Source organism: Schistocerca americana, chromosome 8 (genome assembly GCF_021461395.2).
Source record: "Schistocerca americana isolate TAMUIC-IGC-003095 chromosome 8, iqSchAmer2.1, whole genome shotgun sequence".
Classification (NCBI taxonomy): Eukaryota; Metazoa; Arthropoda; class Insecta; order Orthoptera; family Acrididae; genus Schistocerca; species Schistocerca americana.
In genome coordinates, this window is record NC_060126.1 from 389893297 (window position 1) to 389908903 (window position 15607).

General features: G+C 43.9%; 1 protein-coding gene across 1 annotated transcript in view; it reads right to left on the reverse strand.

The window, feature by feature from the left end:
• Nucleotides 1-1328: 1328 nt before the first annotated feature.
• Nucleotides 1329-15607, reverse strand: part of LOC124544861 — a 327198-nt gene continuing 312919 nt past the window's right edge. Inside the window, exon 7 of the mRNA XM_047123572.1 lies at nt 1329-1569. Coding sequence (XP_046979528.1) covers nt 1374-1569 — 196 coding nt within the window. The 3' untranslated portion in view covers nt 1329-1373. The remainder of the gene's footprint in view (nt 1570-15607) is intronic.

Consider the following 15607-nt stretch of genomic DNA (forward strand, 5'->3'; position numbering starts at 1 on the left):
ATGTAGCTTGTAACAAGATTTTAGGGATGCATAGAGCTATCGTGAATACAGTGAATATAGTGAATATGGTAACTACATATTCCGAGAAGATGCAGTAATAGATGAAGCGAGTGAATCACGCTGTCAAGAAAACAAAATCAGAGCTGGTGGTTGAAGCACGTAACAAATTAGAAGCAGATTATGGGCGGAAAACGAAGAAAAAGAGAGAGTATGCCTTCAAATACTGTCACAGGTCAGACGATGATGTTTCTGAAACTGTACATGTCTGTCAAACATGGATCATAAGAAGTTCACACAAGAAGAAACTGAGAGAATTTGGAATGCAGTGGTATGGAACAATGTTAAAAATCAGATAGGCATATAGACTGAGAAAATAAGAGGTAAAAAAAGAATAATCTACGTTAGAAGTCTAGAAGACAGTTACCAAAGTGAAGGACAGCTGGTGCATCTAAGATAGCGTGACGATGGACGAAAATTCTTGAAGAAGATGAAAACCGAAATGCGAAATATTTAATACATATTCCGGTGGATGTAGATTGTAACAAGATTTGAGAGATGCATATCCAAGATAAAAAGAGCTGGACGGCGTTAAACCTTTCGAAACACTGACTTCAAAATAGGAAAAGATTTACATTTATTTCGTTATGTTCTAAAAGGGACGCGAAACGGGGAACAGATTCTCTTGTTAGTTTCTTTGCACACCATGATTCTCATATCGGACTTGGGCATCTGCAACTGTCGTTATCAGTTTTATTAATGACAGTTCCAGTAGCACGAAAAGTGCATAATTACGCTTGGGCCTTAGGCCATTAGGACGTGCTCAGCCACAACAGGAGTCGTGTTGTGACGGAGCTCTTGATAAAGGTCTAGGAACTAAAGCGGTCGTGTGAATATATAGTCTTTCTAAAGCTATCATTGTCATTTAATAAAACTGATTCTCCTGTGTTATGGTATAGCACTGCCAAAAGCTAAGTGAATTCTGAAAACGTAGTTTACATATTGCAAGTTTGCGTTTTCATCAGTACACCATTATCGTCTCGATTAAAATAATCGAAGATTTGTACGAGACTATATGCGCCTTAGGTGTAAACTCAGAGAAAATTTGAAGGCCACATGAAAATAAATAAATAAATAAATCTGTTGCAGAGGGCATTGCCAGAGACCGTGGTATCTTCTATCATGGGAGCACCTCAAATACTGGCGAATGAGCAGAAGGAGGGAACGTACAAAATATGGTCTCGGAAACTATCGAATACCAACGTAACAACTTTGGACGTTTGCGAGAGCGGGTATAACAGCAGTAATAAAGAACAAGTGTCTGACAGACGAGGGCCATATTTCCAGGAGAGCTACTACTGGGGGCGGCGACGCGTTCAGAAGCGGGGGTCGTAGGGCGTCGCATCGAAGCCGACGTATCGGTTGTTCTTGCGGTGGACGAATCCGGTGTCTGGGGCCGTGTTGTAGTAGATGACGCGCCGGATGCCGAACGGGTCGATGTAGCCGAAGCTGCCCGCGCGGCGGTCCTGCGACAGCGTCTCCTCCTCCTGGTACTGACGCGGCAGGTAGTACCTGAAACACGACCAAAACACACGTAACACGTCTGGAGGCACTTGTGCTTCTGCATAGCCTGCTGTGCGACAGACAGTTAGCGACTTTGAGAGCGTCTACCTTTTCATTTAGTGTGCCATTCATTCATTCATCTTGTTACGTAGATCCCATCAAAAAGCAGAACTTTCAAGGATGTGAAAAGTGTCAAGATCTACTTCAACATGGCAAAGGTCATCACAGAAACTTAATCTTTATCTTGAAAGTCTTTTCGGGTTTGCTGTCGGGTCCTAAAATCAACTCGATTCCATATTTCAGCGACCCAACTGGTCGCCATCTTCAGGAGAAAGCTGCTTTTGATGATGAGTACCGCTGAGAACTGTCGCAAATCGACGTCCTATACAGGATGTTACAAAGAGGTACGGCCAAAGTTTCAGGAAATATTCCTCACACACAAATAACGAAAAGATGTTATATGGACATGTGTCCGGAAACGCTTAATTTCCATGTTGGAGCTCACTTTAGTTTCGTCAGTATGTACTGTACTTCCTCGATTCACCGCCAGTTGGCCCAATTGAAGGAAGGTAATGTTGACTTCGGTGCTTGTTTTGATATGCGACTCATTGCTCTACAGCACTAGCATCAAACACATCAGTGCGTAGCATCAACAGGTTAGTGTTCATCACGAACTTGGTTTTGCAGTCAGTCCAAAGTTTACAAATGTGGAGTTGGCAGATGCCCATTTGATGTATGGATTAGCACGGGGCCATAGCCGTGGCGCGGTACGTTTGTATCGAGACAGATTTCCAGAACGAAGGTGTCCCGACAGGAAGACGTTCGAAGCAATTGATCGGCGTCTTAGGGAGCACGGAACATTCCAACCTATGACTCGCGACTGGGGAAGACCTAGAACGACGAGGACACCTGCAATGGATGAGGCAATTCTTCATGCAGTTGACGATAACCCTAATGTCAGCGTCAGAGAAGTTGCTGCTGTACAAGGTAACGTTGACCACGTCACTGTACGGCGAGTGCTACGGGAGAACCAGTTGTTTCCGTACCATGTACAGCGTGTGCAGGCACTATCAGCAGCTGATTGGCCTCCACGGGGACACTTCTGCGAATGGTTCATCCAACAATGTGTCAATCCTCATTTCAGTGCAAATGTTCTCTTTACAGATGAGGCTTCATTCCAACGTGATCAAATTGTAAATTTTCACAATCAACATGTGTGGGCTGACGAGAATCCGCACGCAATTGTGCAATCACGTCATCAACACAGATTTTCTGTGAACGTTTGGGCAGGCATTGTTGGTGATGTCTTGATTGGGCCCCATGTTCTTCCACCTACACTCAATGGAGCACGTTATCATGATTTCATACGGGATACTCTACCTGTGCTACTAGAACATGTGCCTTTACAAGTACGACACAACATGTGGTTCATGCACGATGGAGCTCCTGCACATGTCAGTCGAAGTGTTCGTACGCTTCTCAACAACAGATTCGGTGACCGATGGATTGGTAGAGGCGGACCAATTCCATGACCTTCACGCTCTCCTGACCTCAACCCTCTTGACTTTCATTTATGGGGGCATTTGAAACTCTTGTCTACGCAACCCCGGTACCAAATGTAGAGCCTCTTCGTGCTCGTATTGTGGACGGCTGTGTTACAATACGCCATTCTCCAGGGCTGCATCAGCGCATCAGGGATTCCATGCGACGGAGGATGGATGCATGTATCCTCGTTAACGGAGGACATTTTCAACATTTCCTGTAACAAAGTGTTTGAAGTCACACTGGTACGTTCTGTTGCTGTGTGTTTCCATCCATGATTAATGTGATGTGAAGAGGAGTAATAAAATGATCTCTAACATGGAAAGTAAGCGTTTCCGGACACATGTCCACATAACATATTTTCTTTCTTTGTGTGTGAGGAATGTTTACCCGTGTTTACATTCCGCGCTGACCAGTTGCAGCTGTAGCGGCGCATCGAAAGCTAAGTACTAATTAATTGTTTGTGTATAGTAGTTTATTTAGGAACTTTAGTAGTCTTCAACCGGTGTTCTTGGTGTTTTCCGGTGAAATAACTTCAGAAGAAATTTTTGCGAACTGCTTTCAGTTTCGTTACTGTCATTAGACGTTTGATTTTCTTTCTGTGTTAGTATTTTGTTATATTCTCATTTGTTGTTGATTAATACTGTCAATAATAATAGTTACTTCCCTTGTAGAGCAAGTTTGTGATTATTGTAGTCAGTTTTTAACATCTTCTTATGGTAGTAGCGGAATTTAGATAAAGTTGTTTTCTTGTTTCAATAATTGTAAAATTTTACCATGAGTGAGAAGTGTGGGCTTTGCCGTAGTTTCGTGAGTAGTGGATTGCGGTGTGAGACTTGTTCGAAGTATTTTCACTGGGGGGAATGCAGTGGGGAAGCCAGTGGACATTCTGGTGAGATCCTCTCCTGGAACTGCAGGTTATGTAGCAGGAGTAAGTTGATAGAGGAGCAGGAGCGTAAGATCTGTGCCCTTCAGGTGCAGTTGAAAAACGCACAGGAGGAGCTAGATAGGATGAGGAGGGAGAAGGGGGTTGGGGAATGGGATCTGGCTGTTGGCAAGAGGTCTGCTAGGAGAAGGAGATTTTCAGATAGTTTTACTATTGGTGTTTGTAATAGATATGACCAACTGTCAGAGTCTAGTGGAGAGGAATCTCTAGTAGCTGTAGATGTAGGAAGTATGCAGCAGACCTCAGCAGTTACGGTGGCTAGGACAGTTGCAAAGTCTAAGAGAAAGAAGAAGGTTCTGCCGTTAGGTAGTTCTCATGGTAGAGGTGTAGGCCAGCAGTTGCAAGAAGTTTTGGGGAGTGAGTACCAGGTCACCAGCATTGTGAAGCCTAATGCAGGATTGGCTCAGGTGACTTTTAACATAGGGGGGTTATGTAGGGATTTTACTAAAGAGGATCAGGTAGTGAGTGTGGGTGGGGCTGGTAATACACTCCTGGAAATGGAAAAAAGAACACATTGACACCGGTGTGTCAGACCCACCATACTTGCTCCGGACACTGCGAGAGGGCTGTACAAGCAATGATCACACGCACGGCACAGCGGACACACCAGGAACCGCGGTGTTGGCCGTCGAATGGCGCTAGCTGCGCAGCATTTGTGCACCGCCGCCGTCAGTGGCAGCCAGTTTGCAGTGGCATACGGAGCTCCATCGCAGTCTTTAACACTGGTAGCATGCCGCGACAGCGTGGACGTGAACCGTATGTGCAGTTGACGGACTTTGAGCGAGGGCGTATAGTGGGCATGCAGGAGGCTGGGTGGACGTACCGCCGAATTGCTCAACACGTGGGGCGTGAGGTCTCCACAGTACATTGATGTTGTCGCCAGTGGTCGGCGGAAGGTGCACGTGCCCGTCGACCTGGGACCGGACCGCAGCGAGGCACGGATGCACGCCAAGACCATAGGATCCTACGCAGTGCCGTAGGGGACCGCACCGCCACTTCCCAGCAAATTAGGGACACTGTTGCTCCTGGGGTATCGGCGAGGACCATTCGCAACCGTCTCCATGAAGCTGGGCTACGGTCCCGCACACCGTTAGGCCGTCTTCCGCTCACGCCCCAACATCGTGCAGCCCGCCTCCAGTGGTGTCGCGACAGGCGTGAATGGAGGGACGAATGGAGACGTGTCGTCTTCAGCGATGAGAGTCGCTTCTGCCTTGGTGCCAATGATGGTCGTATGCGTGTTTGGCGCCGTGCAGGTGAGCGCCACAATCAGGACTGCATACGACCGAGGCACACAGGGCCAACACCCGGCATCATGGTGTGGGGAGCGATCTCCTACACTGGCCGTACACCACTGGTGGTCGTCGAGGGGACACTGAATAGTGCACGGTACATCCAAACCGTCATCGAACCCATCGTTCTACCATTCCTAGACCGGCAAGGGAACTTGCTGTTCCAACAGGACAATGCACGTCCGCATGTATCCCGTGCCACCCAACGTGCTCTAGAAGGTGTAAGTCAACTACCCTGGCCAGCAAGATCTCCGGATCTGTCCCCCATTGAGCATGTTTGGCACTGGATGAAGCGTCGTCTCACGCGGTCTGCACGTCCAGCACGAACGCTGGTCCAACTGAGGCGCCAGGTTTAAATGGCATGGCAAGCCGTTCCACAGGACTACATCCAGCATCTCTACGATCGTCTCCATGGGAGAATAGCAGCCTGCATTGCTGCGAAAGGTGGATATACACTGTACTAGTGCCGACATTGTGCATGCTCTGTTGCCTGTGTCTATGTGCCTGTGGTTCTGTCATTGTGATCATATGATGTATCTGACCCCAGAAATGTGTCAATAAAGTTTCCCCTTCCTGGGACAATAAATTCACGGTGTTCTTATTTCAATTTCCAGGAGTGTAGTATTGATAGGGATGGGGAGTATGACATAGATGGTGACCTGGAAAAGATAGCCACTCAGACTGGCAACACGAATGTGCATTTCGTGGAACTGTTTCAGCGTCACGATCGGCCTCATCTTAATACAGCCGTCAGGCGTAATAACATGAGACTTGGGGGTGCGCTGATGACAGAAGGCATGAGTCACATTTCAGTGGTGTCGGTGGAGTCAATCAGCAGGACGGGTTTCACTAGACATGGCCTGCACCTCAACAGGTATGGGAAGGGGAGGTTGGCAAAACTTATAGGTGACAGCATATGTGGGGGTGGTGGGATCACTCATGGGAAAATTCCGGTAGTTGTGGGTGTTGGAGCTGTACCTTTTTTAGATTGAAGTCAGGTGATAGGTATTCCTGCTTAAGGGAAGTCTCTCTAACAAAGAAACCACTTTCTACAAAGCTTGGGTATCCGATTAATGAGGGAATTAGTATATTTCATCAAAATATACAAGGTATTAGAGATAAAGTTAGTGAACTGCTTATAGATGTTGACTCTGAAATTATTGGTATATCTGAACACTTCTTAAATAAGGAGATAATTCAGAGGCTTCCTTTACCAGGATACAGGTTGGCTGGCAGCTTTTCTAGGAGCTCTTTGCGGTGTGGGGAGTAGCCATGTATGTGAAAAACGGTATCCCATTTGAGTCAATTGATGTTCCAAAGTACTGCACTGAAAAGGTGTTTGAATGTTGTGCAGGTGTGGTTAAATTTAGTGGAGCAAAACTTCTTACTGTTGTTATTTATAGATCCCCAGACTCCGATTTCACAACATTTTTGCTAAAGCTAGAAGAGGTTCTTGGTTCACTTTATAGGAAATACAAAAAGTTAGTTATATTTGGTGACTTCAATATTAATTGTAAAAGTGAGGACAATATTATGGAAATGGAAGAGGATGTAGATGAAGATGAAATGGGAGATATGATATTCCATTGGAACTACTGAGGGCCGTGGGAGAGCCAGTCCTGACAAAACTCTACCATCTGGTGAGGAAGATGTATGAGACAGGCGAAATACCCTCAGACTTCAAGAAGAATATAATAATTCCAATCCCAAAGAAAGCAGGTGTTGACAGATGTGAAAATTACCGAACTATCAGCTTAATAAGTCACAGCTGCAAAATACTAACACGAATTCTTTACAGACGAATGGAAAAACAAGTAGAAGCCGACCTCGGGGAAGATCAGTTTGGATTCCGTAGAAACACTGGAACACGTGAGGCAATACTGACCTTACGACTTATCTTAGAAGAAAGATTAAGGAAAGGCAAACCTACGTTTCTAGCATTTGTAGACTTAGAGAAAGCTTTTGACAATGTTGACTGGAATACTCTCTTTCAAATTCTAAAGGTGGCAGGGGTAAAATACAGGGAGCGAAAGGCTATTTACAATTTGTACAGAAACCAGATGGCAGTTATAAGAGTCGAGGGACATGAAAGGGAAGCAGTGGTTGGGAAGGGAGTAAGACAGGGTTGTAGCCTCTCCCCGATGTTGTTCAATCTGTATATTGAGCAAGCAGTAAAGGAAACAAAAGAAAAATTCGGAGTAGGTATTAAAATTCATGGAGAAGAAATAAAAACTTTGAGGTTCGCCGATGACATTGTAATTCTGTCAGAGACAGCAAAGGACTTGGAAGAGCAGTTGAATGGAACGGACAGTGTCTTGAAAGAAGGATATAAGATGAACATCAACAAAAGCAAAACAAGGATAATGGAATGTAGTCTAATTAAGTCGGGTGATGCTGAGGGAATTAGATTAGGAAATGAGGCACTTAAAGTAGTAAAGGAGTTTTGCTATTTGGGGAGCAAAATAACTGATGATGGTCGAAGTAGAGAGGATATAAAATGTAGACTGGCAATGGCAAGGAAAGCGTTTCTGAAGAAGAGAAATTTGTTAACATCCAGTATTGATTTAAGTGTCAGGAAGTCATTTCTGAAAGTATTCGTATGGAGTGTAGCCATGTATGGAAGTGAAACATGGACGATAAATAGTTTGGACAAGAAGAGAATAGAAGCTTTCGAAATGTGGTGCTACAGAAGAATGCTGAAGATTAGATGGGTAGATCACATAACTAATGAGGAAGTATTGAATAGGATTGGGGAGAAGAGAAGTTTGTGGCACAACTTGACCAGAAGAAGGGATCGGTTGGTAGGACATGTTCTGAGGCATCAAGCGATCACCAATTTAGTATTGGAGGGCAGCGTGGAGGGTAAAAATCGTAGAGGGAGACCAAGAGATGAATACACTAAGCAGATTCAGAAGGATGTAGGTTGCAGTAGGTACTGGGAGATGAAAAAGCTTGCACAGGATAGAGTAGCATGGAGAGCTGCATCAAACCAGTCTCAGGACTGAAGACCACAACAACAACAAGAAGTGATTGTGCAAGGAAAAGGATGCTGGTAGACCTCCTTAATTCATATAATCTTATGCAAACCGTATTCTTTCCAACGAGAGTGCAAGGGAACAGTAGAACAACCATAGACAATATTTTTGTTCATTCGTCATTATTGGAAGGGCATTCTGTTAGCAAAAAGGTGAATGGCCTTTCAGATCATGATGCACAAATTTTAAGTCTCAAAGATTTTTGTGCTGCAACACATGTTAAATATAGTTACCAACTTTTTAGGAAAGCTGATCCAGTTGCTGTACAGACTTTTGTAAACCTTATCAAGGAACAAGAGTGGCAAGATGTTTATAGTGCTGATACAGTAAACGATAAATATAATGCTTTCCTCAAGACTTTTCTCGTGCTCTTTGAAAGTTGCTTTCCGTTAGAACGTTCAAAACAGGGTACTAGCACAAACAGGCAGCCTGGGTGGCTGACTAAAGGGATAAGAATATCTTGTAGAACAAAGTGGCAATTATATCAAAACGTTAGAAACAGTCAAAATCTAAATGCAGCAGCCCATTACAAACAGTATTGTAAGGTGCTTAAAAAAGTTATTAGGAAGACAAAAAGTATGTGGTATGCAGATAGAATAGCTAAGTCTCAGGATAAAATTAAAACCATATGGTCAGTCGTAAAGGAAGTGGCTGGTCTGCAGAGACGGGTCGAGAATATAGAATCAGTGCGTAGTGGGGATGTCCGTGTTACTGGTAAGTCGCATATATGTACAGTACTTAATAATCACTTTCTGAATATAGCAGGTGAACTAAATAGAAACCTAGTCCCAACAGGGAATCATATAGCGCTCTTAGAAAAAAGTGTTCCGAGACTGTTACCTGAAATGCTCCTCCATGGTACTGACAAGAGGGAGATTGAGTTAATAATTAAATCACTAAAGACCAAGAACTCTCATGGATATGACGGGGTATCTAGCAGAATACTGAAGTATTGTTCCACGTATGTTAGCTCAGTACTTAGCCATATCTGTAACTTTTCCTTTAGGAGTGGTCGGTTTCCTGACCGATTAAAGTACTCGGTAGTGAAGCCACTTTATAAAAAGGGAGACAGGGATAATGTTGACAATTAGAGACCTATTTCTATGCTATCGGTGTTTGCTAAAGTTATCGAGAGGGTTGTATATACAAGGTTACTGCAGCATTTAAATTCACATAATTTGCTGTCAAATGTACAGTTTGGTTTTAGAAATGGCTTAACAACTGAAAATGCTATAGTCTCTTTTCTCTGTGAGGTTTTGGACGGATTAAATAAAAGGTTGCGAACGTTAGGTGTTTTCTTTGATTTGACGAAGGCTTTTGACTGTGATGACCACAAAATATTACTGCAGAAGTTGGAACATTATGGAGTAAGGGGAGTAGCTTACAATTGGTTCGCCTCCTACTTTAAGAACAGAAAGCAGAAGGTAATCCTCCGCAATATTGAGAGTGGTAATGATGTTCAGTCCCAATGGGGCACTGTTAAATGGGGCTTCCCCAAGGGTCGGTGCTGGGGCCACTGCTGTTTCTTATTTATATAAATGATATGCCTTCTAGTATTACAGGTGATTCAAAAATATTTCTGTTTGCTGATGACACCACCTTGGTAGTGAAGGATCTTGTGTGTAATATTGAAACATTATCAAATAATGCAGTTCATGATATAAGTTCGTGGCTTGTGGAAAATAATTTGATGCTAAATCACAGTAAGACTCAGTTTTTACAGTTTCTAACTCACAATTCAACAAGAACTGACATTTTAATCAGACAGAATGGGCATGTTATAAGCGAGACAGAACAGTTCAAGTTCCTAGGCGTACGGATAGATAGTAAGCTGTTGTGGAAAGCCCATGTTCAGGATCTTGTTCAGAAACTAAATGCCGCTTTATTTACCATTAGAACAGTATCTGAAATAAGTGACATTTCAACACGAAAAGTAGTATACTTCGCATATTTTCATACGCTTATGTCATATGGTATTATTTTTTAGGGTAATTCTTTTGATTCAAAAAGGGTATTTTTGGCTCAAAAACGGGCTGTTCGAGCTATGTATGGTGTAAGTTCGAAAACCCTATTCAATAGTCTGGGAATTTTGACGTTGCCCTCACATATGTATTTTCTTTAATGTCGTTTGTTGTTAGCAATATTAGCTTATTCCCAAGAGTTAGCAGCTTTCACTCAGTTAATACTAGGCAGAAATCAAATCTGCATGTGGGATGCACTTCCCTGACTCTTGTGCAGAAAGGAGTACAGTATTCTGCTGCATTCATTTTCAATAAGCTACCACAAGAACTCAAAAATCTTAGCAGTAGCCCAAACTCTTTTAAGTCTAAACTGAAGAGTTTCCTCATGGCTCACTCCTTCTATTCTGTCGAGGAGCTCCTGGAAGAGCTAAAAAATTAAGCAAATTCCAGTGTTACATTCTTGATTTTCTTTATTTAAACTAACGACTTGTCGCCTGAATATGTTTCTTATATTTCATTTTATCTGTTTCTACAATCGTGTTATAATTTCATGTATTGACTCGTTCCATGACCATGGAGACTTCTCCTAAATGTGGTCCCACGGAACAATAAATAAATAAATAAAAAGTTTGGCCGTACCTTTTTGTAACACCCTGTATAGGCCACCGTACCGTACACGGCGCATGCGCCGTCCATCACAGTTGCTGCCCTCCATGACTGGGCATGTGGCGCCGCCCTTACTAGAACACTGCCGGCAACTATAAATCGCAGGATATTCGAATATTCGGGCTGGCCGCACCGAAGAACGTTCTGTTTCGATGCGGCATAATACAGGATTTAACGTCCTGCTAAGAGGAAACCCATTGTCTCTGTTAATTACATTATCCGCCAACCTAATTTCAATTGCTTCTTTGTAGACACTGTTCCAAAAATGGGAAGTGTTGGCAACTCTCACAGTTTCGTCAAATTTCATACCGAGTCCCTAATTTAAGCAGTGTTCTGCTACTGCCGATTTTTCCGGCTGTTGTAGCCTCGTATGACGGCGATGTTCCACACACCTGTCGTGAACTGTGCGAATCGAACTGCCGATGTAAGCCTTCCCACATTGGCACGTATTTTTGTATACACCGGGTTTCCTAAGCCCTAAATCATCTTTCACATGGCCGAGTAGTGCCCTAATCTTAGAAGGTGTACGGAACACACTCTTAATGTTAAAATTTCTTAGAATTCTTCCTATCTTAAAACATAAGCCCCCGCCATAAGGATAAAGACCACTGATTTAATTTCCTCTTCATGCACCTCCAGTGATGGTTCAAACTCCATAGCCCGACGAATCTGCTTCTCAGAGTAACCATTTTCCTTAAAAACAGCTTTCAAATGTGCAAGTTCTTGTGTTAAACTGTCCGCGTCGGAAATGGCATAAGCTCTGCGTACCAAAGTCCTAAGGACACCACTGCGTTGGTGTGATGAATGACAACTCTTCGCGACTGCTGCGGTCGCAGGTTCGAATCCTGCCTCGGGAATGGATGTGTGTGATGTCCTTAGGTTAGTTAGGTTTAAGTAGTTCTAAGTTCTAGAGGACTGATGACCACAGTAGTTAAGTCCCATAGTGCTCAGAGCCATTTGAACCATTTTTTGACAACTTTTAGAATGCAGATACCGATCCGTGTGGGTCGGCTTTCGGTGAACACTATGTCCCAAAGTACCATCTGGGTTTTTATAAGACATAACATCTAACAATGGAAGCACCCCATCACTTTCAACCTCCATGGTAAATTTAATGAGGGGATGAAGACAGCTGAAGTGGTCCAAAAATCTATGTGACCAGACGAAAAAAAGTATCATCCACATATCTACAGAATCACGTTGGTTGCAAAGCCGAAGTGCTCTATAACATATGCTCGACGTCCTCCATAAATAAACTGGCGACTATGGGTGATAGCCACTCCGTCATTCTACTCAAAAATGTTGACATTAAATAAGAAGTACGTGGATGTCAGCACTTGACAAGAAAGCTCCACCAACTCTTCATCCAGTTTTTCACTTATCAAACTAAGGGACTCTTCGAGAGGGACTCGTGTAAACAGAGATACCACATTAAAATTTGGGGCTTAGGAAACCCGGTGTATACAAAATTACGTGCCAGTTTGGGAAGGCTTACATCGGCAGTTCGATTCGCACAGTTCACGACAGGTGTGTGGAACATCGCCGTCATACGAGGCTACAACGGCCGGAAAAATCGGCAGTAGCAGGACACTGTTTAAATGAGGGGCACGGTATGAAATTTGACGAAACTGTGATGGTTGCCAACACTTCTGGTTTTTGGAACAATGTCTACAAAGAAGCAATTGAAATTAGGTTGACGGATAATTTAATTGACAGAGACAGTGGGTTTCCTCTTAGCAGGACTTGGAATCCTATATTATCCCGCATCAAAACAGAACGTTCTTCGGTGTGGCCAGCCCGAGTATTCGAATATCGTCCCTGAGTGCGATTTATCGTTGCCACCAGTGTTGTACTAAAGGCAGCGTCACCTGCACAGTAATGAAGGGCAGCAACTGTGATGGCCGGCGCATGCGCCGTGTACGGTACGGTGGCCAATATAGGATGTCGGTTGGCAGCCTGACGTCAGTTCTCAGCGAGACTCATAAGCAGAAGCAGCTTTCTCCTGAAGATGGCGACCAGTTGGATCACCGAAATATCGAATCGAGTTGATTTTAGGATCCGGCAGCAAACCCGAAGAGACTTTCAAGACCTATTACGCCGGGAAAGCCTACGATGCCACATTAATCTTTATCTTTCTACTGACTATCAATATTCTGCTTAAAGCTCTTCACGCTTGTATTATCTAAATTTAATCGACTAATTCGTAAGGAAGATAATACTTTTAAGGAAGTTGTTCTCTCCTCAGTTTTGCTACGCTCGTCCGCAAAACATAAGGACGAGATAGATAAAGTAAGATAACATACACTGAAGCGCCAAAGAAACTGGTATAGGCATGGGTATTCAAATACCGAGATATGTAAACAGGCAGAGTACGACGCTGCCGTCGGTAACACCTGTATAAGACAAGTGTCTGGAGCAGTTGTTAGATCGGTTACTGGTGCCACAATGATAGGTTATTAAGATTTATACGAGTATGAACTTGGTGCTAAAGTCGACGCACGAACGATGGAACACAGCGTGTCCGAGGTAGCTATGAAGTGGGGATTTTGCCGTACGATTGTACCGTGAAAATCAGGAATCTGAAAAAACATCTAATCTCCGACGGAAGGAAAAAGCGCCTGCGGGATCAACGACGAGTAGAGAGAATCATTCAACGTGACGTAACTGCAGCTCTTCCGCAAATTGCTGCCGACTTCAATGTTGGACTATCAACAAGTGTCAGCGTGCAAAACATTAAACGAAACATCATTGATATGGGCTTCCGGAGCCGAAGGCCCACTTGTGTACCCTTGATGACTGCATGACACAAAGCTTTACGCCTCAAGCCTTACGCCTGGCCTGGGACCGTCAATGCCGACATTGGACTATTGGTGACTGGAAACATGTTGCCTGGTCGGACGAGTCTCGATAGAAATTATATCGAGCGGATGGATGAGTACGGGTATGGAAACAACCTCATGAGAACATGGACCGTGCATGTCAGTGGGGGACTCTTCAAGTTGTTGGAGGCTCTATAATGGTGTGGAGCGTGTGCAGTTGGTGTGATATAGGACCCCTGATACGTCTACATACGACTCTGACAGGTGACACGTACGTAAACATCCAGTCTGATCACCTGCATCCATTCATGTCCATTCTTCATGCCAACGGAGTTGGGGAATTCCAGCAGGACAATGCGATACCACACACATTCGGAATTGCTCCAGGAGCGCTCTTCCGAGTTTAAACACTTCCGCTGGCCACCAGACTCCCCAGACATGTACAGGGCTATTACAAATGATTTAAGCGATTTCATAAATTCACTGTAGCTCCATTCATTGACATATGGTCACGACACACTACAGATACGTAGAAAAACTCATAAAGTTTTGTTCGGCTCAAGCCGCACTTCAGGTTTCTGCCACCAGAGCGCTCGAGAGCGCAGTGAGACAAAATGGCGACAGGAGCCGAGAAAGCGTATGTCGTGCTTGAAATGCACTCACATCAGTCAGTCATAACAGTGCAACGACACTTCAGGACGAAGTTCAACAAAGATCCGCCAACTGCTAACTCCATTCGGCGATGGTATGCGCAGTTTGAAGCTTCTGGATGCCTCTGTAAGGGGAAATCAACGGGTCGGCCTGCAGTGAGCGAAGAAACGGTTGAACGCGTGCGGGCAAGTTTCACGCGTAGTGATGTGAAAGATTCAGTGTTTAAACCTCCTCTACCAAGAAACGTGCCAGAACTGCGAGCTCGCATCAACGATGCTTTCGAACTCATTGGTGGGGACATGCTGCGCCGAGTGTGGGAGGAACTTGATTATCGGCTTGATGTCTGCCAAATCACTAAAGGGGCACATATCGAACATTTGTGAATGCCTAAAAAAACTTCATGAGTTTTTGTATGTGTGTGCAAAGCATTGTGAAAATATTTCAAATAATAAAGTTATTGTAGAGCTGTGAAATCGCTTCAATCATTTGTAATAACCCTGTACATTACTGAGCTTATCTGGGAAGCCTTGTAACGTGTTGTTCAGAAGAGATCTCCACCCCCTGCGGTATTTATGTACTACTTCAGACATTAGTCGAGTCCATGCCATGTCGTGGTGCGGCGCTTCTGCCTGCTCCCGAGAGCCCTACGCGATATTTGGCAGGTGTACCAGTTTCTTTGGCTCTTCAGTGTAAATGTCATAACACGAACGTCCCTTTCTGAAGCCTTACTGTTCCTCTGAGAATATTGCATCAGCGATAGTTCGTAATCTTTGATTAAGAATTTTCCCACAGATTTTATATTCTGCATTTAGAAGATCTATTCCACCACAATTTCCTGTATACAGGGTGGTCCATTGATAGACACCGGGCCAAATATCTCACGAAATATGCATCAAACGAAAAAACTACAAAGAACGAAACTTGTCTAGCTTGAAGGGGGAAACCAGGTGGCGCTATGGTTGTCCCGCTAGATGGCGCTGCCATAGGTCAAACGGGTAGAAACTGCGTTTTTCAAAATAGAAACCACCATTTTTTATTACATATTCGTGTAGTACATAAAGAAATATGAATGTTTCTGTTGGACCACGTTTTTCACTTTGTGATAGATGGCGCTGCAATAGTCACAAACATGTAAGTA